Source organism: Lepisosteus oculatus, chromosome 13 (genome assembly GCF_040954835.1).
Source record: "Lepisosteus oculatus isolate fLepOcu1 chromosome 13, fLepOcu1.hap2, whole genome shotgun sequence".
Lineage (NCBI taxonomy): Eukaryota > Metazoa > Chordata > Actinopteri > Semionotiformes > Lepisosteidae > Lepisosteus > Lepisosteus oculatus.
This window is the reverse complement of record NC_090708.1, coordinates 16,961,983-16,989,868: the sequence shown is the minus strand read 5'-3', so window position 1 is coordinate 16,989,868 and position 27,886 is coordinate 16,961,983. Positions and strand designations below refer to the sequence as shown.

At 43.3% G+C, this 27,886-nt stretch overlaps 1 protein-coding gene across 1 annotated transcript; it reads left to right on the top strand.

The window, feature by feature from the left end:
* Positions 1-3,700: 3,700 nt before the first annotated feature.
* On the top strand, positions 3,701-19,235 carry LOC107079166 (uncharacterized). Its single transcript, XM_015361373.2, has 5 exons — positions 3,701-3,993; positions 13,357-13,701; positions 14,309-14,443; positions 17,168-17,214; positions 17,491-19,235. Exons 1-5 carry the CDS (start codon positions 3,936-3,938, stop codon positions 17,695-17,697), a joined length of 792 nt encoding a protein of 263 aa, XP_015216859.2. The 5' UTR covers positions 3,701-3,935; the 3' UTR covers positions 17,698-19,235.
* The last annotated feature ends 8,651 nt before the right edge of the window (positions 19,236-27,886 follow it).

The following is a 27,886-nucleotide window of genomic DNA, read 5'->3' as shown; positions in this document are numbered from 1 at the left end:
GCCTGGAAACATAAATGGTTGCTCTTCTTTGCACTGATTCCTGATCAGCAAAATTTTAATTTTTGATGATGACTGGAGGAAGTCCAGTTTTGATGTGGCAGGGTGTCAGAAGCATACAAGTCCTGCCACTCTATGTCTGAAGTTAATTCCATCATTTGTTAGAATAAGCAAACCTAGAGGAACAGGTCGAGTAACACGTCTGACAAGGTAAGTTTTATATAACATATTCATTATCCTTATTTATCATATATTAGTCAAAAACATTCAATTGTAAAATATATATATAATCAGTCTAATATTTGTTAGTGAATTCAGCAGTTCGGTGATACCCTGATTAAAGCCAGGATTAAGGTGAAGAAGAGACATGATTTGAACAGTGACCTTTATTGGGGTGACTCACCCCACTGAGGAGAACAAGAACTTGTCCATAAAGTTGGGGAAGTCAGATACCACCCTTTTACTGAGAGATAATTAAGAGTAATTTAGAGTGCTCCAGCTGCAAGGGTAGCTAGGAATATCTGAGAGAGAAAACAGCTCAGGCTTCAGGAGATTTCAGCCCAGACTAGAAAGTTTGAAATGCTTTGAGCACAGAAAAATACAGTAATTTAAGGAAAGCAAAACCACGATCTGCAGTGGGACAGAGAGAAAATCAGACCCACTAGAGTGCAGAGGGTTCCATGACTACGACAAGTCCAAAGCACTGTTGCCGGGACGCTCCTCTGCTGCTGCCATTGTTGTTGTTGTTGTTTTGGCTGTCAAACTGGTCAGTAGTGAGGAGCCAGGCCGCATCATTTTCTAGATGACGTGACACCCTGTGAAAACAACCCTGCGACCTGCGCTAACAGCCCACTGCCACACTGCTCCACTGCAGATGCAGCCCACAGAGAAACACAAGAAAACACATCCTTAGTGTCACCTGGAGAGCCAGTAGGCAGGGGGTGGGGGTAATGGTAACACACTTCAAAGTGTCTTTTCTTTCCTAAAGGTTTGAAAATATGAGACATCAGTGTGACATAACCAACCAGCAAAAGTGTTTTACTGAAAAAGGCCTCGGTGTTCTTGAAATTGTACAAATTTGAATAGCATTATTTTTTTTAAATTACGAAAATGTCTGATACTGTATGTCTGATTGTATGTATATGAAACATTACTTGAATTTGGCTTCTCTTTAAGGATTTCTTAAAATAGATATTAAAATGTTTTAATCTGAAAACCTATTCTACCAATGTTTATTATGACTTAACATCATGTGAAGCACAATAAGAGGTTCTTAATTTGTACAGACCTTTATCTGCTCTTCAAAGTATCAGAACTGATCCATGTTTCTTATAAGAACAGTATTAAATCTGTTTCACTGATCTGGACACAGTTTAACCACACTGATGATTCCTCTGCTGTTTTCTTGTTTTGATTTAATTGATGAGGCAGAATTTGAGTTCTTTTTAGATGGTTCTCCTTCCTTGTGGTTTGAAACTGTTCCGGTTTCTGGTTATCATAAATATATATATACCACTTACTTCTTTCCCCAAAGCAGGTATAATGTGTGGGGCAACACACGTCCTCAAAGAGATACAGAGAGTTTTGGGGAACACCCCCGCATCCAAGCTACTCTCTCTTTCAGTCACACTTTCTTTTCCAGGACAGCGACGCTGATACTGACTCTGAGTCACACTGTGACACAAATTTACGCTGGAAAGTCCATTATAAGAGCACATCATGCTCCCACAGTATGTGACTCTGGTTACTCTGTGAACAGGGCAGGCACAGTATGTCTCAGGATAGCTTGGTCTTACCCCATTGCAGTGATGTCTTTGGGGAAAGCAACCAAGGTTTCAGGTGATCCTATCTCACACAGGGATGAACACCATCAGACATACCAGATTTATAAACTGTTGCTGAATTATTACAGAATGTGAATCAGGCCACCTCTTTCATGGAGTCTTTGCTCTGTTCTCAGAAGAAAGGTAAACCCTTCTCGTCTAGGTCCTTAGTACTGACCCATCACAAACTGACTCTCTCAGAAATACAGTGTTGTTCTGCAGCAGACGGACTGTGTTGTTTTCTGAAGTCGGTGTTAGCTTTCGCAAGAGCTCTGTCAAAGCCTGCAAAATCCACGTTACCACTGCTAAACATAAGTTCACCTTTTCTTCCTTACATATTATGAAAGGCTTGGATTGCATTTAATGAACCGGAGCCCGTCAGTCCCAGATTCAGTGTCTGTATCCATGCTGACGACGGAAGCAGTGTCTGTGTGCACATACTGATGATGGAAGCAGTGTCTGTGTGTCTCTGTTGTCTTCTTCCCAGGCGTGCGCTTTCGTGTTTCGGACAGCTCCCCCTGCAGCACCATGAGAGAGCACTCCTGGCCCCTGCGGTCTGTCTGCAGCGAGTCCCACACTCCGTCTGCCACTGCACTCGGGGTCCTGCGCAAGGTGGGAGAGCAGGCACAGCAGCCCAGGAGCCAGAGAGCCCCCCTGCATGGGTGTCTGTGGTCAGGCTGTGGTTCGGGGAGGGGGGGCCTGTGAGAACAGCGGTGAAAGGGGCTGCAGGAGGAATCACACCCTGGTTAAAACTGAGACCACAAGAGCCGCCACCAGACTGTCGCACTGACACGCAGATTGACATAGCAGGACTAAAGCAGATTCTCAGATACATCTCTAAAGGCACAAGACGACAGAGGCACACACATTGACACCAACACACTGAGATAACAACCCAAGCATGCTGGCAGCAACACAATTCACTGCAAATGCATATTAACATTATTACTCTTCAGTAGAACTGGATCAAATTAACACAGCAGCACACTAGAAGGCCATTTCATTATTTCAATTTGATCATGAAAGTACGCCAATTGATGATCACAAACACACACCACACACCAGCATGCTAGTCGTCTCCTGTCCTGTCTCCTGACATAGACACCGACTGTCCATCATCAGTATGTTGGAGGACACGACTGTGTTTCACGCTCCTTATCGAAGCACCAGTGCATCTTAGGAACAGACAGACATAAACACAGGTATTGTCAACCTCCTCCATAATTTAGTTCATCCACAAGACCTTGTTCAGCTACAGCTCAATGGGATAATACTGTATGAGGTGAATCTGCATAAATAGCTAACAAGACTCATAAGCATTAATGAAATAGGGAATGTCCCTGTTACGGACACCACAAACGGGACAACATTTATTTCTGAACCAGTGCAACCCTCAGTGACCACACGTGTTCATTTACTTCTGCTGAACCTCTTCAAGTTTATCGCAAAATGAAACTGGTCAGTCAGGTAATATGGAGTAAAAAAGTCATTAAGGCCTAAGAGGGAATAACATTAAGATACATTTCAGAATTGTTAAGCTCCAAAAGGGCTCTTGATTGGGACATTACACAGAATTGTTTTTTATCGCAGAGTGCTTTAATTATAATCAATTCAGTACAAAACCACAAGCTTCAAAGTATTTCAACAAGCCTTCCATCTGTGATTTAATCTGTTCAGGCTTTGCACTAGATAGTGTGAAAGCTCAGAGAGAGCTCATGTGTCTCTCATTGACAGTGGCCCAGGGACACAGCCATGACTCCCAGGGATGCTCTGTCCTCCTCAAGGCATCCCTAGCTGTGTGGCAGCTGTGGCACAGATGTTGGCCACCTTTCAGACACAAGACTTTGTTTTGTTTTTCTGAAATCAAGGCACAGAGCACTTGAGCTGTGACGAGGTTTTGCCCGAGTTCCTGTTTGCGCCTCCCCCTCTTGAAAACCTCTTTTCTTCGCAACCTCAGAGGAAAGGCAGAGAGAGAGAGACAGAGGAGGGCTGAAAGAGAAAGAAAGAACACAGACAGAGAGGGAAGGGAGAGAGATACCGGAGTATCAGAGGGAGAGGGTGTCTCGGAAGAAATCCAGGCTTTCATCTCTCCCCAAGCCCCAGTCCAGAGAGGCCATGAGCCACCCAGCCAGCCGGCTCTCCATGCTTTCCCTGCTACTGCTGCTACCCAACGGTAAGACACCACCCGCTGAGCTGCACACTGCACCACAGACTCACACCAACACCAGGCAGGGCAGTCCAGAGCGCTCTGGATAGACAAGCTAGCTCCCATTGCGGTGCACTACAAGAATCGCTGAGCTGAGTATCTGAAGCTCCTTTGTAAGAAAAGTCTTTGGAAAAGAAATAAGCCAAGTACTGGAATTGTCAATTCATGCCAGAGTGGGTCTCTGGTTCAACCATCTCTTTAATCTAAAGTCTTAATTATCAATTTAAAAAGCAGTAAAAACCAGCAATCCCACAGCTGAGAGAATTGGGAAGTCTGGTCTCTGTTACCCCCACCTGGACACAGAGAGCTGTCCCTCACACCAAACAACCGCAAAAGAACGTGATCAGAACTCGCCACAACCACAGAAAACCACGTCTTCTAATAGTCTTCTAATCTTGACCATGCGCGAAGGGCAGTGGGGTGCTGTCACACTGAAGCCTGAGTCTGATTTATCTGCCGGTGTCTCACACTCCGATACAAGCTGTGGAATATACTGCCACTTGAAAATACAGAAATCCGGCAGACTGTGCAAGGCAGGTTTAAACATTCAAACTACTTTCAGGAGATTTAAGAAAGGGCAGCAGAACTGCTCTCCTGAACAAAATATTCTGTGTTCTCGTTGCTGCTGTGGGAACTCTCCAGTCTTGGGATGCATCAGTTTAAGGTGAGAGATCGGACATTGTTCTTAATCACTGAAAACCTTGAGGATTTTCACACTCTGTCCTTGCTGTGAAAGGGAAATTATATAGAATTGAATCAATCTTGGAAAGGCTTGTCTTTGTGTAAGGGATTGGAAGGCTTGAAGAAATGTTTATGCACACGGTTTCGGGATGACTGAGGTCACAGGGCTGGGACGGGAACTCTGGCAATATGAAAGATCAGTGCGGACTTTCCTCAAACACTCGTTCTCGTTCTAAAGATTAGGCTTTAGCCTCTTCGCTTCATGATAGACAGGGGCTCATGTGCACATGCTGTACAGCACCAGCACAAGGAGGGCAGAGAGAGACAGCATGAGGCAGAGTTCTAACCCAACCCCTCGGGTTTCTCTTCCACCTCACTCCGTGGTCGCTGCTCGTGGAAAGTCTGACGGAGAACGCCACTGCAGGGTTTTTCTCTGATTGCACTTTTTCTCTTAACCAGCTCAGATTTTTCATTTTTTATTTTGTTCCTGAAACTGCTACTGTTTTTAACAGTTCCGTTTTCCTTTTTTGGAGCGTCTTGTTGTTGTTGATTCTGTCTGATGTTCTCGGTATCAGTCCCGAGAGATCCCCGAGTCAGTCAGAGAGCGCGGAGCGTGGAGCTAGGGAGCTGCCGGTGTCAGAGCACCGCTGGGGAACAAACCTGAGCCGCAGGTGGGACCCCAGCCAGGAAGACCTCTCAGACTGTGGGGGGATCACGTTCCAGCAGGGAGGGAGAAACGTCAAACTCGCTGTAGGGTAGGCGCCACCATGGCTGGTGTTCTCGTGCCCGGGCTCGGCCGTTTCAGGGTCATTCTGCTGTGTCTGTCAGCTGGCCTCTGCATCAAGACGTCCTCACATGGTGCTTCGGGTAAGAATTCCATTCGTCATTGACAACCTCGGTCTAATTACTGACAATGAACATTACAAATACAGATCGGGTATGGCATGCCAAAGACCATGCACTGTGGAGTGGAGTATGGTGTATACTGGGGACACTCTTCCAAGACCAGGTGTAAAGAAGGTGGTTTCACAAGCATGTTTCATGTCTGTTAGTTTTTAATAAAGATACAAGTTTCTGGCAATGCAGCAGCTCCCTGAAAGCTTTCTTTCAGAGTTTATGCGTCGGATTAGAAGAACAGTAAAAGAATCACAGAAAATTCACCTTGATTGTGGTAGAGCAGATCACTCTTCAATGATTAATCTGTGGAATATTGCATTTTTGAGTCTCAGAAATTGACAATTAGCTTGTTTCTCAATCTATAAAAGGGCAGGGCAAGCACAGCACCTTCGGCTTTTTTCTTTGGGGAAGACTTGAATCCCTGTGTTTGCTGCGGAAGTACATTTAGAGGACAAAGACAGTTCTGAGAGTTGGGAAGTGAACTACAGCTCCGAGTGAGGAGTTAGACTTTGTTTTGTGTGGCTTATTGTTACTGTGGCAGATAAGGTGATGCAAGTGAACGATTCCGGTCAGTTGTGATGTGTAGCCCCTCGAACAGTCACTGTCGCATCAAACTCCGAGCTTTGGAGCAGCAGCTGATGGTGCAGCAAGCTGGTCAGAGCAGACTGAGCTGCTTCCTGCCCCTTCCTGGCTCTTTGCCGCGTCTTTCTCTTTTGCCGACCGTTATTAGGCTGTTATTTTGTAGGGGGGGTTTCTTCTCCGTCAGTCTCGTTTCCATTGAGGTGCAGCTTTCGTTGTGATTTAACAAAAAACAAAAAGAGTGAAATCTACCAATATCAGTCCTTTCCAAACAACAACAACAACAACAACAGCTACCACCTGAAAAGCTGCCACTGCTGTAGGGAATGTGCTCCATCAGAAGACAAACACCTCGCCAGCTCACTTTCAGTTCCAGTCTTCTGTCACTTCTGTTTCCACTTGAAAGGGAAAGAGCAGCTCTGCTCGGAACCTCCGGCCGTGACATTCTCAGTGGAAAAGGCACCGCAGGTGTCGGTATTGATCATGCTTTCGGGAGATAAAGTCCCGGAGGAGTTCACGTAGTATTTCAAAAGCCCGGCCAGGAGCCGTGCAGATGGCCAGCAAGGGGAAAAACACCTAACACAATGTTCAGTCACCGATTCAACTAGCTTTTGGTTTCCTCTAAAGTGCTTGTATGATATCACAACATTTCTAACTTGCTTTTTACTAGTTAGCTAATACACTTTATTTCCTTTGTGGGACAGCACCGAAGCATAGTTCCTTCACACAAAATTTGCCATTTTTAGTAATTATTTCAAAATGTCTCTGTACGGTATTGCTAGAAATAACCAATCAACTCTTTGGGGAATTGCAGGTAGTGCTGAGGTGAAGAAATATTCAGTTCGTCACATATTAAAAGCATGAAAGATCTAGATGTTGATAGCTTTTGTGTTTAATTACCACAGTTAAATCAGAATCACGAAGAGCGTTGTGGCTTGCAGGTTTTCAAAACAATGTTCACAGATTGTGGATGTTGATTAAATGATTTGGCATAATTTTAATAATTGATCACTCATGACTGACCATGAGGTTCTTGACTGACTTTGACTTTTGCATAAGCACTAAATCACTTCAGCTGTAAGAGCTCACCAGGCACAGGTGATGAGGTAATTCTACCTGTTGCATTTCTAGCCTGTAAAGAACGAGAAAAAGCACAGAAAACAATTAATTTCCTGCGCTTATCAAGAGAACCGTGCTTTTGTGTCATCAGTACTGTATGTTGGAGGGCTCACCTGCAGTGAAACGATAAATCAGTACCTCCTCCTGATCATGCTGCTTCTGAAACTGATTTCTTACAAGATGAGAATTCTGAGTCCTGTTGAACAACTGTGGGATGAGCTGGAATGATGTGCGACCTTCACAAATCAGAGGCAAGTTAAGAGTCAAGACTCTTCAAAATGTGTGGGGCAGAATCTCACAAGACAGCACCCGTAACCTGGTGAAAAGTATGTGTCGCAGATGTACAACTTGTGTTGCTTTTGACACTGACCAGACACTACTAGCCTGTGACTTTCAGAGTAGATGGCAAGGATCAGCTCTGTTGATGAGACATTTTAGTCAGCGTGCGTGTGTCATGTCTGTTCGATAAAATGTTGGTGCACAAGCTACAAAACTTATGTTGTCAATTTCCTGACAATAACTTTATAAAAATTGTTTTGCACATGTTAGTAAGAATTTTCTTTTGCTGCTCATTATATCTCCACCATAGGCAATTAACACAATTATATATAAAATATAAAAGAGGCAATTATAGGCAAGGTCTAAGTGTTAATGGTTCAAGCATCACAGCTGTGAAAATGAAGCAGGCAGGCTGTGACACAACTGCATTGTACTATTTGTGTTATTAGCAGGTTCCTCTGACACTGTAATTCAATAGCATTAGTCCCAGGCACTGGCCTAATGCTGGTCTCCACATACCAAGGGGTGAGATAACCTCCCCATGAGCCAGACCAAGCAACAGACCTTCAGTACGTTGAAGATGGCAGCTACTGTTGGCAAGGAATATCAATTGCCAATATCAATTTGTGTGGCTCAGCAGGAGTACACTTCATAGTCACAATAATAACCATTAAACATTTAGCAACTCTGACTTATAATTAAGCCTGTATTTTTGTGAAATATAACATTCACCTTTTAAAATGAACTGTTTTGTTTAAGATGACTTTCACACCTGCTACTTTCTGTCTCAGTGAGATCAGGAGCTTCTCCATTTCCATCTTTCAATTAGTTAGCTGTCTTTTTTTATTTTGTATCTGTTTATATGTAGATTAATTAAATCTACCTCAAGTCCCTGCATTCAGTCACAGAGAAATAGAAGTGCAAAGACATTCAAAAACAAGGACTTGTTATGAAATCCTGACATTTCTTAATTAATGACCAAGTAATTGAGCTATCGACTTAATGTTGTCTTCAGATCTCAGGGTCCTGTTACAGGTTCTGTTAAGAAGTTAAATGATCAGCTGGAAAGACCACCAGAGGACACAGGACACCAGTGCACAATTGGATGAAGCTCTTTGAGTCACATTTCCTCTTAGTTTTTTCCCTTAAGTGCTCATTAAAGTCAAGCATCTGGCACAGAGCAGCTGAATGCACTGGAGGCATTAGCCTGGTTAAGGGGTAAAGTATTTAATACTTGCAGGTAAATGGTCTTGGTCTTAAATGATTTCAGGACTGAGGACAGCTGGCACTTATTCCATGTACTACCTTTAGTGTTAAAAACAGATCCTTTTTCCTACTTGCTCCTACTTTACTAGGGTGAAAAGTCAACAGCATTCAAGGGGAACCCAAGGGAAGATTCAGCTCAAGGCCACTGGCATGAAAAGCAGACCACTTTGAGTTGATTATCAGGCACTGCGATGCACTGTCCTGCACTGCCTGTATTTTGCAGTTGGTGGCATTCTTCTGTAGGTATAGCCCAGCCCTGTGTGTCACTCAGGATCTCAGGATATTTCAGGGAAAGTAGAACAAAGTAAAACAAAATAAATTCTGAGGTTTGGGTCCAGAGATCTCAGCTTGGACACTTGCAGTGGACAGCAGGCACAGAGATGTAAGGGAAAAACAAAACAGTCTGTGTTTGCACGAAGACGCTGGTGAATACTTATTTTGACTCAAAAACTGTTCCTCTTCTTTCTTGATCATTACAGTCTGACGTTAATTGACCTTAGCCTGACACAGCGATTCCATCACTCTTACCGCCAATGGATGGAAAATTAAAAAGTAAAGACGAAACAGTATTTTGGATCAAAGGCGTGGCTGGTATAAGGATCCAGGCTATCGGAAATTTTCTGTGAACTTTGTTATTTGCTTTGTGTGCAAGATATACCGACCTTGATTTCCTCCACTGGACGGTTTGAGCAATGTCTGTGACAGTAACGGAAACACAAATGTCACAAAACCAGAGCAGAGTAGCTGACAGGGTCAGCAGGAGCATTTCTGGGTGATTTTTATATAAGGAGAACTCAGAAAAAAGAAAAAATGGCCTAGGTGCTAAAAGCCACAGGTGAAGAACTTGGCCAGTGCTGCCTCGGATCCGAGAGAGGAGGTCACGCAAAGCTCAGGGCTGCCACACCAGATCACACTCAGACACACGTCTATCACGAGAGCACAGGAAGGACCGTCAACAAGAAGTCAGTCACTTACTCATCTCAGAACTGCACAAATTTAACCACTCAACTATTACCGTAGCACAGCTCTCCAAAAGAACCAGAATGGTTCAGAGCGAAACACATAGGCCCCCCTGCTTTAATTTTCTGCCATCACTGACAAAAATCTTTTCAAAACTAAACCATGTCATTTCTATATTCGGGGCTGTGAAAGGTATCACCCCATCGCCTCATTTGCGCATTTGGCCTCTGCCTACTTCTAGCTCAACTGAACACGCTGTCTACATCACAGCTAGAAAACGTTCAGCCACTATAATTATTCATTCATATTAAAACCAGAAAAGTGATTGATGAGCTTTGACTCCAGTGAGCTGCAGCAAGCAGCAAAAGAAGGTTGTCTCTTGTCAATGCAGGGAGCGTTTAAATTATGTCTGTGCTGTAAAGAGTGTCCAATGGCTAAGACTTGGCTAGGCACCACTTCTCTGGGGTGTTGAGTAAAGCCCACTTGTCCTTTACAGTGTCAGACAAGGTCGTCATGATAAGCATGATGTGCTTATGAGGTTCTATGATGGGCATGAGTCCCATCATTTACTGGTCAGTGTTGTTTTGGTCATACCAGAGCTCACACTGCTATGCAGTAAATACAAAGGTACATTAATATATATTAGGAGCAAGATCATATGGATGATTTATGAGATTGAGAAGAAGTGATGGGATGATATTGATCAAGCTGTAAGCATGGAAATGACATGGTCTCATGTTTTTAAAATTATTTGAATCAACGATGACAGAAAACTGTAGGATGGGTCCTGTGTGCTTCAGCCTGAACCATTCTGGTTCTTTTGGAGTCACAGGAGAGGGGTTAACCTGTGAACTCCTTCAGGTGGCGACCGTGCCAGACAGATGATCAGGGCTCATGAGGCACCGAGCCCTGACAGTCATCACTGCCAAGGGTGGAGTACAAGATACGGATTTGCATTTCCACTATGTGCTGTGGAAGACTGAGTTGTTCACCCTGCTTTAGAAAATCATCCACTGGAGACTTTGTTACTTTGTGCATCCTACACTGCTGCAATTTCCCACTGTGATATTCCATGCACTTCCTTTTTGCAGGGCAGTATTTTTAAAATGTTAAACCTGTGTGGATGATGAACTTTAAGTTTTGCATTCATGGTGTATGTTTGTATATATTGATATTGGGACGTGGTTAACTCTAATTTCATTGGGCCCGTTGTCTTCAAAGTTCTGTATATCAGACTGGCAAATTTCAGCTACTTGCATGTAATGCAGCTACAAATATGTATACCCATTTTATTTTTAGCAGGCTTTTCTGCAAAGTCAACAGTTTTCTGTGTGACGTACTCCTTGATATTCAGTGTCTTTGAGTTAGTGTAGCTTATATTGTCCCCTTCAGTGTGTATCCTGCCTAGTGTCCATTGTTTTCTGGAGATAGGCTCTGGCTCACCCCCAGTCCTACTGTATTTTGGATAAGTGGTTTGAAAACTGATGGATGAATAATGTACAAGTACAATTTTTTAAAATTGGGCTTTATTGAGCTTTGAAGATGCAGGGAGTCTGTGTTCTGTGTAGGAATGCATTCCGTCTTATAATGACTATCTAGCTCAGGGCTGTAAATCATCCTGCCACAGCATCACCCCTTCATAAACTTTGTGAGTGGACAGGACAAAAAGTCACAGGGCCAATTTTTCATTTACAGGACACCAAGGTTTTGACACAGTGGTGAAGTTCTTTTCGGCAGAAATACTGGCAATAAGCTAAACTTTCATTCAAAATTCCTGGAGTGCAGTTGTGGATGTTCTTCTTTTAGGACAGGTTGTGGCTTTGCTCCTTTTAATGTGCGTCTAGTTTAAAAATTGGTTTGTGGGCCCAATTGGACTATCAGTGATAAGAAATTGGTTCCAAGGCAATGTCTGCAAAAACCCTTTTCAGTTCAGTTCAGTGTTTACCGGGTCTACAGCCACTGTGGAAATATGCCTGAAGTGTTAGTCCTCTTTTACACACTCCCTGTGAGAGAAAGATCAAACACAGGTGAAAATTCTCTGTGCGGTACATTGGATGTGAACCAAAATTACGCTTTTCAGGGTGAATTCTTAACATTTATCGATTAACTTTGCCAACAAAATCTACTGGAGAGCTTTGAAAGGGACACAGTCAATACTGCAGTCGTCTACTGCTTGCACAGATACAATAAAGTCAGGATACTTTCAAGAACAAATCTGTCACGATGAAAAACATGACCGTGAGTGTTAACCTCAACGAGCCTGGTTTGGGAGAACAGGCCACACAATTCGTAACCACAATGCCTTTCGGAAAGCAGAGTTGTGTATCACTTAGTGACTTTTTCTTCAGCACAGAACGCAGCACAAAGGATTAACGGATTCAGTCACTCATTTGGCTTATTCTTAACCTACTGGTGCCTGCTGGGATGACAGGAAAGAAACTAGAGAACTACACGAAAAACCATTAAGCTGCTCAATTCTTCACGCTAATGTATATAGCTCTTTTCTGGTCAGGGTTGAGTCTATTATAAAAGATGAATGGCTCAACAGCTGGCCAGTTATTACCTGTCATAATCCTTCCTGCTGTGATCCAAGTCATAAAAAAGCCAACTGGCAATTTCATTTTGGGTGAGCACCTGATTAAAAATGATTAAATTTCAAAGAGCAGGGTATGTGAAGCTACAGCACAAGCAGTGAAGATTTGTAACAGTACAGTAGAACAGAAAAGGATATAAATGCATTACATTGCAGATCTGCTGGCTTTCCCACCTTGCATGTGTTACCGTAACAAGTGCAGAACAGTTATAAGTGTTGTTCAGTGCGGAGACCTTTCACTCGTCCATGTGTGCAGGAACCGTCAGTTTACGGTAACTGAACCACTGAATCACCAGTGGAAGGTTCCTATTTCTGTTTGAACTGTTTTATTAATAATCAGAGGAAATGCATGCAGCCTCACCAGGTTAACCACAGGTGTGATGTCAGTGCTGTGCTGAGAGCGCTGAGACAGGATACACAGCGGACTGGGGTTTGGCACACAGCGACGTGGTGCATCCTGAACACACACACATAAACACGCAAACTCCTTTGCCTCACTCACTCCCCAACACAGACACACAGCCCTACAGCTTTACACAGCTTACTGCCTCCTGCATACTGTTGCTCACAGATACTATCTCTAGCAGACACGCATAATGTATTTGAGTCTAGAATAACATGGGGAGAAAGGGGGAGAATGCCATATACCATATATCCAGCAGCTACAGTATATCACCCTGCAACACAACTGGCAGCCCCTGGATGCCAATAGTCCCCATTACCTGTAAAGTGCTTTGAGTGGAGCATCCAGAAAAGTGCTATTTACAGTAGGTGTAAGAGACAGTTATTATTAACTATACAGAGTATATACCTATATGCATGCACACACACTGACTATAACCCTTGACTCTCCTGCACCAGGCATGCTTGGCTCAGACCAGTGTGAACCTTGGATGGCTACAAGCTCTGCTCATACATTCACACCCTGAATTCTTTCTCTCCGTTATCCTCTTTAGCGAACCTACAAGAAGAAAAGATGGAATCCTTCCGTGGGACAGAAGGCGAACACTTCAACATGCGATTTGTTTTCAATTCCAGTATTGCTCCGTCATCAATAAAAGGGGCTGGTCTGTACAAAGATGGAAAAAAAATCAATGAGTATATTAAAGGCGGCCAGTCCATTGGACACCACAGGATACTAATCAAGCTGGAAGGCAACAACGTCACAGTCAGGTTTAACAGTCTGCAGCTCAGCGACTCTGGAGTTTATCACATCGGCTTGTCTCGCAGCATCACAACAGATCCGCTCACGCTCAGCAGCAAAGTCAACCTGACGGTCAGTGAGAGAGGAAATGGAACAGGTAGGTGTGTTCGCCGACGCTGCCCGCTGGTCACACAGCTCCAAGTCCAGAGACATGGCCCTCAGATGGCATTGGAGCAGAGATGCCAAGTCTATTAGGGAACAGACACATGGAATGAGAAACAATTCTACTAGGAAGCAAACTGCATTTTTGCCTTGCAGATGAAAAAAAACACAATTTAAAATGCTGCTGGGCTCAAGTTATGACTTACTGTATATGGTTTAGGTGTTCACGCCAAGTTGAGGTGCAACAGCCGAAACATCATTTTCAAGCCTTGAGTCAAGAAACTGATCATATCTGAGTATGAGAATCATTGTCTTTTATGAACTGCTGAGCCTTTAACTGAGGACTGTGATTGAGATGTTAAATTAAAAAAACTGTTGCAGTTCAATTGCAGCTGTCCAAGACAGAAGCCTTTGCATTTTTAGAAATACTTCAAAACTGCACTTTTGAAATGCAGTAATTTGACATGATATATTAGAGCACACATGCAGATGTGTGACAATTCATGTTATACTCTTTCAGCTGGGCAGGCATTGAGCCTTTATGAAGATGAGATTAGGTTAGAGTTCAGGACATTAACATCTTGCTGACATGTTCCTTCCAGAGGCTCCAACAACACCGACGCAAGAAGATATTCCAAACCAGATCTCCTACATCATCATAGCTTCAGGGGCCACAGTCCTGATACTGCTTGTTGTCGTGGGGTATTGCCTGTACCTGGCCACCCACAAGAACACAGGTGAGACTTTGGAAGCCCCGTCAAGAGTTTTGCAAGTCTCTTACTGGGGGACATGGCATTAGACTTTTACTTTCATTCCTTTATTCTGCTGAAGGCTTCTTCTGAGGAGCAATGCTTCACAGTTAGAAAATGTGCCAAAGAGCACCAGTTACAAAGCTGAGTCTGCCTGTGTAAAGTTCAGGAGTTTGCAAAGTACTGGAACCAGAGCAGAAGTACAGTTCATGGCATGTGAGACAAACAAACTATAATGTCTAAAAGCACCATTTGAGGAAGGCAGCGTAGAGGAGCTGCAGTAAGGTGGTTTAGAGAATGAGAAAAGATCTTTATTAATCCCAGTTCAGCAAGAATTTCTCACACGTTATCTCTTATGACTCATGGACAATCGCTGTCATCTCTTCCCACTCCTACAGATATGAGTTACAAAAGTGCAATGGGAATTAACTAGAATCTGAAAATGAGGATGGTGATAGTGGAGCTTCCTGAATGAAAATAACTCCTTTGTACAGCCATTGAAGGGCTGGAACTAATGTACTATCCCCTGAGCTTCCTTCTCTCCATCATTCAGGCTGAGTGAAAACCGACCCTCCCTGTCACTGACCCAGACAGACTCAATACTAAAGGCTACTGTGTGGCCACCTGGCTAGTCCTCACCCTGGCCTGGCCGGGGTGTAATCTAGGAGCACAGCTATGGAGCAGTGAACTAAGGGGGAGCTGTCAATGTAGTGCGGACAGGAGCAGAGCAGCACACAGCGAGCCGTGGAACAAAGTGACAGTGAGAGGAGGTAGGAGGGAGATGTAGTAGGCAGCATGACTTGGTAATGAAGATAAACACCTACACATGCCTGCACTGATCTAAAACCCCCTCCCTCCCCAAACCTCATTACTTCTAGAGCTAAAAACACTGTACACTCACACACGAGGATGGCAGGGTTCTTCAGCCCACCTGCACGCACCCTCGTACCCAAGAAGCACCCAGATACCGACTCGCTCTGCTCTCCATCACTACAAGCAACTTTGCAAAAACGCTATGTTAGCAAAATTAAAGTGCTTAAGTTGCCAGACAAGTGACTATTTTTCAGTGACTGTCATAAATTCGTTAAAATTAAAGAAAATGATTCTCTATTTCATTTAGCCTTGTTCAAAGCCTAATACAGATGAAAACTCCTTCATTAAGGTAACGGCTAATAAAATGATTTTAAAAAGTTCCTGCAAACGGGCCAATTAATTAATTGGACTAGAAAGGCACCCATAGTCTAAACCTGACTTCTTGTCCCAGAAGGTAGTATGAATAGCAGCTAGAAATAACAGGAATAACTGTATTTCTGACAAGGGCTGGAAATTTCATGCAAAAAAAAAAATCAATCCTCTAGGCTGTAAACATTTAAAGACAGCAACTTTAATACATATTCAAACTCAAATTCAGTCCACTAAAATGCTTATATGCCAGTGGCCCGTTTCATTTTTTTTCTCATGTCGTGCACAGTTTTATCACTGTCTTATCTAATTGTGCTATTGTCCTGTCATTTTAATTTGAGTAACAAAATGTGTGGGTGGAAGTAACTCATATGCATTTAAAAACTACTTAAGCAGATTAGTTGAGCCATCTTCTATTTACAAAGAGAACAAGTAACTTAACGGTTTGGTCTCCTTTTCCTGAGATGTGAAGGCTAGGTGGTTCTTTGCTCCAGCAGGGGGGCGAGCTGGGCAGCTGGCAGAAAAGGCCCATTCAGGGCTGACAGGCTAACATGGGCTGCAAGCACTTGGTCTCCACCTGAGCACCACAACGACAAGCCCCCGCAAAACTGCGGTGCACCAGACACGGAGAAAAACATGCACACTTTCAAGACCGAAACTCGAGGGCGGGGAGGCGCTACATTGAGAGTCAGCATAAACCCCTTTTCATAAAATTGGAAAATACTGTTTTTTTTTCAAAACAATAACACACACAAACGAAAGCAGTAGGAGAAATACAACAATATAGCCATGTCTAGAACTTTAAGGCACTTAGGGAAAACTGGTGAGTAAAATGGTTTACTTGGTATCAACCAATTAGATTTGAGCAAGATATGCTCTCACATCAGAGATCATGAAAAACATTATTAATAACTTCACTATTCAATAATAATGGAACAACATAACCTGTAACTGCACTAAAACTTAACTAAAAGAATATCACTTGCGCGTACTGTATTGTACTGTAGTAACCACCAATGTGCAGCCCCCACTTGGATGATGCGACGGCAGCCATAGTGCACCTGAACGCTCACCACACTTCAGCTAATCAGTGGGGAAGAGAACAGAGTGATGAAGCCAGTTCATGGATGGAGATTATTAGGAGGCCTACGGGAAACGCCCTGAGATTTTTAATGAAAGTCCTGAGACTTTGGTTTTACGTCTCATCCAAAGAATGCAGTAGGGGGCATTAGGACCCACACAGACAGCAGTGTGAGTGCCCCCAACTGGCCCCACTAACACCAGGTTCCAGCAGCAACCTTAGTTTTTCCCAGGTGGTCTCTCATATAGGTACTGACCAGGCTCACAACTACTTAGCTTCAGTGGGTTGTCAGTTGTGAGTTGAACTTTTCGTAACTTGAAGGCTTTTTCATGGGAACTATGGGAGATTTTACACAAAGCTGAACTTCCGTCAAGTAATATTTAACCCAGGGAAGCGGTGTATGATTAAAAAGCACCACTTCACCTCTAACTATTGTTCTCTCCTTCCAGGCCCACCAGCTGCTCTGACCAACCCAACACCCAGGACCAAGATCCAGGTGAGGTCTGCCTGCTGTCTTTATTCTGATCTTAGTTTCCAACCTCTGAACCTCATACAACAGCCATTCTGCTCTGAAGAAGGTCTGACTTTCCATGTTTGACCCCGATAAGCAACTTCCTCATTGCTACTAGATTTATGTGAATTTGCATGTCTGTGAGCGTTCCTGTAACAACAGTTTTTCAACATCGGGCTGAGACTGTGTTCCCTCTGGGTCTGTGCTGCTGTGAAAACCTGTTGTTTCCAAGTGTTCGCTGAACTTATTTCCTCATTGCAGGACAGTGAGATGTCCAGGGGGCTGCCGGTCTATTCCATAGAGTATGGCGTACTGGAGTTCCCTGGCGCGGAGAGACGTGTCGAGGGGGAGGGACAGCCAGTCGTACAGGACAATGTGGAGTACGCCACCATCACCTTCCCCCCCTGCCAGAACCCCAGGGCCGGTCGTGGGGCGCAGTCGCAGCTCTGCTGTGGTCGAGTGCGATAGCAGCGCAATCACAGAGCAGCAGACTCAGACTGTGCACATTGCTGTGCAAGTCATGCACAGCACCAAGCACTGGGAGACTGGACACAGGTGTCTGAGCGGAGCTGAGGGACGACACTTGGCCAGCTGGTCTGAACGTTGACTGCACACTGCGCAGAGCTAATAGTGCTGTGCCTGAGTGAAGATGCTGGGACTGCAGCTCTCGCAAATGCTCATGACAAGGGCAGGGAAACATGGCCCTTATCTCCATGTCTCTTAAGAGGACTGTGCACATACTGTACATGCTGCATCAAGTTCACTAAACTGCCCTGAATTTGTACTGTAACAGATGAAACTACTTTTTGCATATGAACACTTCACACTTTTTGAATGTGTGTGGGAATCGGGAATCTGTAATCAGTAACGTCTCCAAGCATTGCTACTGTCTGTGGAGGGAGTGATCAGTGTCTGTGGTGGATGTGTGTGAAGATCTCAGGATGAGCAGCCTGTTTGCACATCAGCAGGACTCCTAATCTCCAGTCCTCAAGGGCTGCTGTCCTGCATGGATGATAGGTCTCTTTACTACTCCAGCTCCTTGAGAACAAAGAAAGGCTTCAACATGTCCAATTAAGCAATTAATGAGTTGGGGGCACAGGTGGAAAGAAAACCAGAAATCGTCTGGCCCTCCAAGATTGGAGTTGTGCACCAGCTTGCCATCTGAGCAGGAGAGTTCAAGTGTTCTATTAAAGTCTTAATTGAGCCTAATTTACCCCACAATAAGAGGTCTAGCAGAGCTGATGAATTTAGGAGAACTACAGAGCGTGTTGGGCTGTTTCCCTCGAGTACCAGACTGGGGTGACCTGGCCAAAAGCAACACTACTGATCAAAGATTAACATCCAACTGGCTTTTAAAAAAATACCTGGAGCCATGCAATCGATGCTCAGAGCTGTGGAACGTGGACCCTTCTGGTTCACTTCTTTTCACCAGCCTGTAGCACAGGGGTCTTGCGCTCAGTCTCTGGAGGGTCTTTTGATTTTTATTCCACGTGAACTCTCTGATGTTAATTTAGTTGAAAAGTTGTCATTCTCTTTACAGGTTCCAAGGTGTGCCCTGGAATTTTGGAAAAATAGAAAATGAATAAATGAAAGTTTATATTCTATATGTTAGTTTTGTGGAGCGTGATGTTAAAGTGTCATGTGTCACACAGGTTGTGCAGGCAGGGGAAAAACCAACAAGAATGTGGAGTCACCATACAGGACTAAGCGACAAAACTAGCAAGACTGTTTCATCTGCAGCCTCTACAGTGATGCACACCATTGTGTAGAGCATTATGTTTGTAATTTTCTCATGATACTACAGTCATTGCTTTCTTCCCTGTCCCACAGGCCCAGAGTACTTTTCTGCACTGTCAGTGCACACAGCTGCTTGCTGAGAACATACAATCACACCGTGTGTTGTTAGAACTCCCTCTGGCAGAGCTCAGTGACTCACTGTGCAGCGTTTTCCTTAATTTATTTACAAATGTTACGCATAATAAAGTTTGTGTTTCTATTCATTAAAATCTTTCATATGTGTGTGTACCTTTTCTCGTGAGTGGACTGATTTTCTGAGACCAAGCAGTAACAAGAGCAGGACAAGCTGCCCGTGATGCTCTTCTGGATTCGCGAGAGGAATAAAGCTCAGAGGAACAACAATGAGAAATACATTTTCCATGACAGAAGATAGTTTTGGACTACAGGCTGGCTAGCTTAAAACTCTCAGGATTATGAAGGCTAAAGGGGCAGAGCTTTGAAATTCAGAGCTCCTGAGCTATGGGAAGGCTCCACTGATACATTTCACACTAAAACATCTGTTTTTAATCCAGACTTAGTCAAGTCTTCTAGACTAGATTTATATAGAATATCGTCAATTTTAGCTCTTTTTGAAATTCTTTTCAAGTTGCTATTAAATGGTATCTATTTATTCATTATTTACACAGGTAAGCAGGCCTTTTAAGCAAGCGTGTTATGTTAAGTCAAATATAGCGGAAAAGTTTAAGATGAGCTGCAATGTGATTTATTTTACAGTTTTTAACATTACTGTTATGTTCTTGAACCCCTTGGAGATGCTATATTAAAGAAGACTGGTTAATTGAGAAAGGCACAATTAATTATTTTTTAAGTAGCTCAAAATTATGATCAGGTAAACAGGTCTTTACTTGGTAATACTGTGAGTCCTTGGACTTTACTTGGTAATGCTGGGAGTCCTTGGACTTTACTTGGCAGTACTGGGAGTTTTTGGACTTTACATTCAATACTGTGAGTATAATGACTTTACTTGGCAGTGATGCGATTATCTCTGGCACGTTTGAAATGCACAACCCAACCAAATTTCCAGCTAAGGTTAAGTGAGCGAACCTTGGCAAGCTGAATGGGCACAATGTCTTTCCATGTCTCAGCATTTCCACCAAGGGAGAGCAAGACACTGTTGTGGGTACGTCTGTGTGTGTATTTGTGAAAGTGTGGGCAGTGAGCATAAATAACACATACAGCTTTATAATAACAAGAAAGAACATTGTTCAGGCTTGGGTTTGACATGTAACTACAATCAATTTTTCCCAAGGGTACAGCCAGAGAAATGCCCCCACAGTGCATCACTGTGCCCAGGTGGAGGATGGACTGAATTTTCCCATGTTTTTTTAGTTACAATCTCACAACAATGTTACAGACCAACATCCAAGACAACACTGGAACATCCAAGCCATCCCTGATGCGGATTACCACATTTTCCATACATCATTTTCCTTTCTGCCATCCTCACCTGTCTCCACACTGCAGGCCAAGATACTGTGTTGCCACAGAGGCGGCTCTGGGAGAACTCTCTCACAAGGCAATAAGAATTTAACGCCAGTAGACACGACCCGCCCCTGGCCTCAGCGCGTGGGCAGCCGCGATTCCCCGCACTCTGCAATTGAGGTCTGTCTCTGTCACCGATTTCAAAGAACTCGCCGGTCGCTGCTGAGCTGTGCAAGGAAGGGGTTCACAGCTGAACCCAAGAGAAAGCAGCAAGTATAAATATCCCAGGGCCACAGGAGGCCAGCCATCAAAGAGGCACACACTCTCAGTTTCAGTAGCATATGGTTTTTCCCCAACAGAGACAGCTACCCTACTCGTAGCAGTGGTGCCAATACAGTGCAGCTGTCGAGATTCCTTCTGGCTTCACCAGCACAGTCCCAGCTGATCTGGAGTGACAGCCGTCACACAGCAGCGCAACCGCTCTGCACAAGCAATATTCTGTCCACCAGGTGGCAGCTCTGGTCCATGTCAGCGGAACTTCTGGATTAACAGATAACACTCCAATCAAGCAGATGCCTGGTGAAACTGGGATGAACTGTCCAGGATTAGAATTGGTGTACAGGTAATAGAATTAAATCTTCAAAATCATGACTTGCTCTGACCCACATGTTCCAGCTCGCTTGTTTAAGTAACATACAGTACATGCAGCTTCAACAGACGGCACTTCTGGGACATTTCAGAAACGTCAAGGTGTCTCTGCATCAGGACTGGTTAGAACCAGCCTGGAAAAGGCGTGCAGCCTGTCATTATTACAATATAATAGGTTTATTCCATGCTGAAAAAAAGAAGAAAGAGAACACAACGTTTCGGCCGTGGAGCCTTCTTCAGGTGTGAGAGAGACAGGGCAGTAGGCAAAGGTAAAGTAAAAAGTAAAGTAGGGAGAACAAAGGTTGGGAGGGAGGAGGAGTGAGAGGCGGGAGCAGGGGACAGAAAGAGAGGCCAATCAAGAGGTGTGAAGTCAGAATGGGTGCAGAGAGGTGTGAAATGAAACTTCCAATGAATGGAGAAAATATAAAAGAACAGTAATCTGTCGTTAAGGGAAGGGAGAATGTGTGATCCTACCTGCAGAATAATTTTAGTTTCGGTGGTCTTTCTGATGTATGAGTTCGGAAAACCGTCTTTGAGAACACAGACGGAGAGATTAGAGTGGTCGTGGCCGTCAGAGGTGAAATGAGAAACAATGGGCTTGGAATATATATATATTATTACAATATATTTGTTTACTTGACTGCAGTCATTGTACAGAACTTTATTATAATGCGGCCATGATAGACAACTTTCTTGCCCAAAAACAGAAATGACATGAAATTAGACAATATAACTAATATGTCATATTATTATAGGGTTCTCATAATCACCGAGAATATGTACTCTCAAACCCAATTGGCTTGGACAGTTTTGTAAATAAAATTATTTCATTCTGAAAATAACGCAGTATGGTAATCACAAGACGACAAAACTCCTTCTTTTGTTTCCCTTACGCAGAATCAGCCGACATTCTTGAGGTGAGTCTCTGCTACTGTATCTTTTATTGACTTGTGAGCGCCCGTATAGGAGTGCAGTGAATGGTGAAAGAATCCCCATCGCGGTTCACACAGAGCACCTTAGCGCACCTCAAAATAAAGCAGATCTGGCTTCAGATGTACAATATCTCGGTACTGCCGTGTCGTAAGGGGTGTAATCGCCGAACACACCCCGTACGACTACGTGATGGACAAACTCCAAGCACGGGGATCCTATCGGCGAACCGTCACGTCATCCCTGCGAAGCCTGAGGCTCAGGTGAGGAAACAGAAACAGAAAGAAAGGGCTGGATTTGGGAACACACCCTGCTCTGACCTCCTGGTCAAAGAAAAACACGCAACCTAATGCGAAATATTTGGCACCATGCTCTGCAGGGGCTGTGAGCCAATTACGCAATTAAATACCGAGGAAAGCTGAGCCATTTAAGGAAATGATCTCTTTGTAATATAGGACATTTCCAATTATCTTTTGTTTTGCGGTCCCATAACGGGGGCGATGCAGGGGCGTAGCCAGGAATTGATTTTTGGGTGGGCATGTGCAAAAGTGGGTAGGCTGGGCTCTAATTGACCGTTCTGCCAGCATAGGAGCACCTCACCGTAACCCTTAGTGCTGCGTTTGTGTCGCTGTAAGTAGCGTTTGTGCTGCTTTCGTTTCCGAGATATAGCGCCTTGTTTTTTCGGGTAATCACGGAACTATCAACAAGAATGTTTACATGTACCAACAAACTCGATACTTGAGCTCCTGACTGTGATGAAAAAAATTGGGGCAGTTTGTTTTCGGAGTCTGTCTGGTCGGGTGGGGTGGATGTTTCAATATATTTAAATGAAGCGCCTTCTTTTCCTGGCTGTGACGTACAGTACAAAACAGCAAAGTCACGACCACCAGATCTTTCAGTTGTGATCTTTTGATCAGTTCACCCCAGACTTTGCACCCTTTACGCGAATAAACAGTTACATTTAGGGAGGATTTACTATGTTAGTTCATTGGGTTAGGTGTTTTCTTTACATTTTTAACCATGTTTTCGAAAATGTATTGCTTGTGTACTCCTTTCTTTGGTGAAGAGACACCAGTTTCCAAATTACCGCTGGTACAACACGAGAGCCCATATTCACATTTTTAGGTATTGATTTCAAGATCGATATAATGTAACAATAAAAACAAAACTGAAAGCACGAGCATAATAATATAATAATCATAGACTTTACATTTCTGTTCATTTTTGAAGTACATTGCAAATAAAATATATTTATTTAGAAGAGTACGGGAAATTGTGAATGAATAAAGACGTTAAAAAAATAAGCCGATATAGTTATTTTGCAAATAAGTAAAGCATTTTAAAAATAGATTCTCATTCTCAGGCTAAACCCCTGAACAGTTCGGGCCGAGATTGGGTGAGGAGTGAGAATCGCCACTCTGATTCGGTAAAGCGCCACAGTGGAAGTTCCGAGAACATGTAGCAGGTTAGGTGATGGATATTCTTCTTGGTCCAAATACTGTAGCCCCGGTTAACCGTGTGTGCTGTATGAGCACACTGGATATACAGTAACACATCCATTGGTTTCCAATTACTAATCAATCTAAGCAAAGTCGCACTGAGGGCAAAACTGAATAGCACACAAAGAATGTCATGGCATCCACAGCGCATTCAGGACTCCAATAGCATGTCACGAGTGCGCGCATCAAGATCACATCGCGATACCCGTTGCGAGCCACTGTCGCGATATGACACACCCATCAAAAATGTCCCCGCCCATGTCACGACCTGAAAGGCCACGTATCGCGATATGAAGCCTGTTTATCGCGATATAACATACCCCGGCAAAAATACCCCGCCCCATGTCGCAACATGAAAGGCCACATATCGCGATATGACACCCCCAGCCAAAATACCCACCCCCCCATGTCACGACATGGAGTCCATATATCGCGATATGATAAAACCCCTCATGTCTATGTCATGACATGTAGCCCATATATCGCGATATGACATACCCTGAAAAAATGCACCACCCCCATGTCACGACATGAAGCCCATATATCGCGATATGACATACTCCGACAAAATGCCCCATCCCTGTGTCGCGACATGGTATGGAAGCAAGGCGCCAGTCGTGATATACACGGCCGCGATATATGCGATGGGATCCCTATCATGACATGCTGCGGAGGTCTTGTAGCAATGGTATCCCACAGTTACGCGTTTGGCAACAGCGTGTCACGGTAGGGAAAGAAAGGATAACATGCCTTAGAAAATAAAAACAGTAGTAGATCTTGCAATCACAGTGATTTTACATACATTACAACCACAGGTTTATGTCATAGATGGTTAACTTGTTGGCATGCACCGTGTCTTAGTATTATTCACATCTAAGGAGGCTCATATGTTTATGGATATTGATTGTCTCTAAAATGTTAAGAGTACGAGCTTAACTGTAACAGAGCGCTTGAACTCGGCAGACGGGGTCACTGCATGGTCATATGATCACCGGAAAAAAACAAGGCGATATATCTCGGGAACGAAAGCAGCAAACATACTGTAGCACTAACGAATGAGACCGTTTCGGTTTCCCTACGACATTGTAGGGGGATGAGTGACGTCACGGCCCCGAAAAAACAAGCCACTATATCTCAGAAACGAAAGCAGCACAAACGCTACTTTCAACGGCACAAACGTAGCATTAACGAAAGAGGTGGGTTTAATCGTTTGTGCTGTCTGTAGGGGGGGCAACTTCACGGAGCTTTTACCTTGCCTTTAAATATTCAGCGGACTTAAGCATAACATACCAAACATGCACGCACGTATGGGTTTCAGAGGTTGGAGTAAATGCATCGCCCCAAGGGTAATACTGAGTGAGGCGCCATGAGAATAAAAACTGCGAAGGTATTAAAATGTTAAGTTCTGAAGATCTTGTTTGATCCTTCATGATGCTTTTACATTTGTATGAAACCCACGAAATTAGTATTCTATTTTCGATGCCAAAAGACACCTAATTTGGAAATTCGTGACTTTCCACAAGACAACACTGAATTGTTATAGTCGCATTACAGTGCTAACCATTTAATCACACCTTTAATTGCAAGAATGGTCTGCTAATAAAAGCGTCAAATACATACTTTGGATGGATGTATTTTAGCTCTGTAAACGCCGTTCACTTAAAAATGCTGCAGGGCATTTAGAGGCGACCTGATCAAATGCACACAGGCATCTATCCGTCAATATTTTCGTAATGTTTTTCATGCATTCCAAAACTTGAAATTCGTTTACAGGATACATTTTAAAACCTCTTTGTGCTTAACTCCTAGAGGTCGAGCATGTATCGAGCTGCTACAACTACAAGCAAATGCGTCCACTGCCGCTTGCGTTCCAGAAACACTTCTGGAAGGCAGGCTGTACTCCTTAAAACCCAAGATGCCTACCTGGTCTGGTCATCTACACGAGGCCTTTTCAAAAACGTAGATATATGCATTTGTTTTGCCATGTTGGCTAATAAACGAAAAACCTAGCGCTAGATAGCTCTAAGACAGTCTGACGACAATTATAGCCAATTAGGCTACGGCTACGTATGCTATATTTACATAATTGTCTTATTGGTCACAAAAGATACAGCGAGACAATAGCAAATCACATACGATGAAATAAAAATCAAACACATAACATTAAAAAGCAAATCATGTAACGCAACAAGGGAAAAAAATCTTAAATTACTTTGGACTGATTGGGTAGGCCTAGGATCAATCAGGCCCACCCGTGGCTACGCCCCTGGGGTGATGGGTGAAAAGCTGAGCACCCCCTGCTAACTTAAATACACCTCACGCCCGTCGGATAATGACTGAGTCCATAGAGCTGCTTTCTTAATTAGATCTAATCCATTGTTTTCTGTACGGGCCCTTTTGGTTCCATAAAAACATTTTGCTTTTCATTCTGTCCTCATATTGTCCAATAAATCAGCATGTCCACATAGCACAAAAGGCCAAGCAGATACTTCGGATGATTCCCACACAAACACAAGAACTACACAATTTTATAAATTTCATACTAAGCCATTGATTTTGGCATTGTTCCAGTTCCTTTTATCACAGACAACATCTGCTAGCCATTAACAGCTTTAAGGGTTTCTCACTCGAGATCTCCGTGATGATTTTATAGGACAGTTTAAACATGTGAAAGCTAAATTATCTGGGAACTGTTAATGTAGGTTAATGTAGAAAATTAGGTCCATAACTGCTTATATCGCAAGTTACCACTTGTAAAATTAAAAGCAAATTCCTCATGGCACTCCTGGTGTCAAGATCGTGGGAAAAGGAGAATGTTGGTTTTTATTGCCTGTTGTATTGGTTCAATGTGCATGGCCCCACGTCAGCTCGTTCTGGTTGCTGTGTGACAGACAGTAACTGGTCCACCTGGATACTCACAGGTCAGGTGTTTTAAGTGCCCTAGAACAATGTGGGTGTCCCCTCACTGCATCCCTCTTCAAAGTCCCTCTTCAAACAATACCTTATTTGAAAGATTTTGTTTGTGCATGCATTTGTTCTTGTGTCCAGATGAAACAAAACCTTAAAATATTTACTCATTAGGTCAGTATAAGTCACACTTACAGTAATTTATACTGGTCCTTATTTTTTATGAATTTCCTAATAATTTTAGTTCTGTTTTATTAGTAGCTTTCCTTTTCATTGCAAACAGGGATATAGACAGTAGAGGAAAACGAGACTTAACCCCCCCTGCTATTTTAATCCCCTCTGAATCACTGCATAGTTTTCATCTGGTGTTACTTACTGTAACTAGGCAGTTCTCAGGACAAACAAATAAGATTACTATCTATCTACACAGAGTTTATCTATCCTGCTAATCTGTGCTTGAAGTGTCACAAATATATAAATAACTTAATTTGCCATTTTATATATTTAACTGGCATTCTGCCTGTTAAATGGCAGTCCAAAAAACAAAATAACAGTCAAAATCTAGCCAGATAGTAACACAGAGTCTCAGTTTGTGTAGTAGTTTCTGAAACACTGTTCTTCCGTACTTTTACTGTAGCCTCTTATTGTAATAGGACTGTTCCACTGTACAATAACTGTAGCCCCTGTTGTAACAGGACTGTTCTACTGTACTATTACTATAGCTCCTAAAGTAACAGGACTGTACTACTGTACTGGACTGTAGCCCCAATAGTAACAGGCTGTTCTACTGTACTATTACTATAGCCCCTAAAATAACAGGACTGTACTACTGTACGGGGAATGTAGCCCCTATTGTAACAGGAGTGTTTTACTGTTCTGTAACAGGATTTTTGTACTATAAATTCACAATGCCTGCCAGCTGTTTTTCACTTTGAGATGGGCTTATGTCATATACAATCAGCTTTTGGTGAATTAACCAACATCACCCTTCAGACCTATAATAGAAGATTACAGCAAGTCTAACAATCATTTTTTAAACAGCACAGAATATACACATTTTCATGTAAAGACATGGATTAGTGGTGGGTCAAGGTTGTCAGTGAAGGATTATTGCAACAGAATAAATGTAAAAATCCTGAAGAGCACTTTCAAAAGTACAATTTATAAAAAGACTTTCTCTATTTTTCATTGCAGGCAAAGACCTGGAGCAAACATCCCAGCACTGGTGTTACAGTTTATACCATTGTGAAAACTGTAAATAACTGTCATGTAGAAGAGAGGTGCTCTACTACACATAGGCTCTGGTGCAGTGGAGCTCTGACACAGCTCGAGAGAACAGCACTCACCCCACCAACACCGACATGGACAGCAGTCCTGATACCGACATGCAGAAGCTCAGGCCAGGGGACAGCACCCAGGTGAAACGAAAGTTAATTAAAACAGTTTCAGTTTTG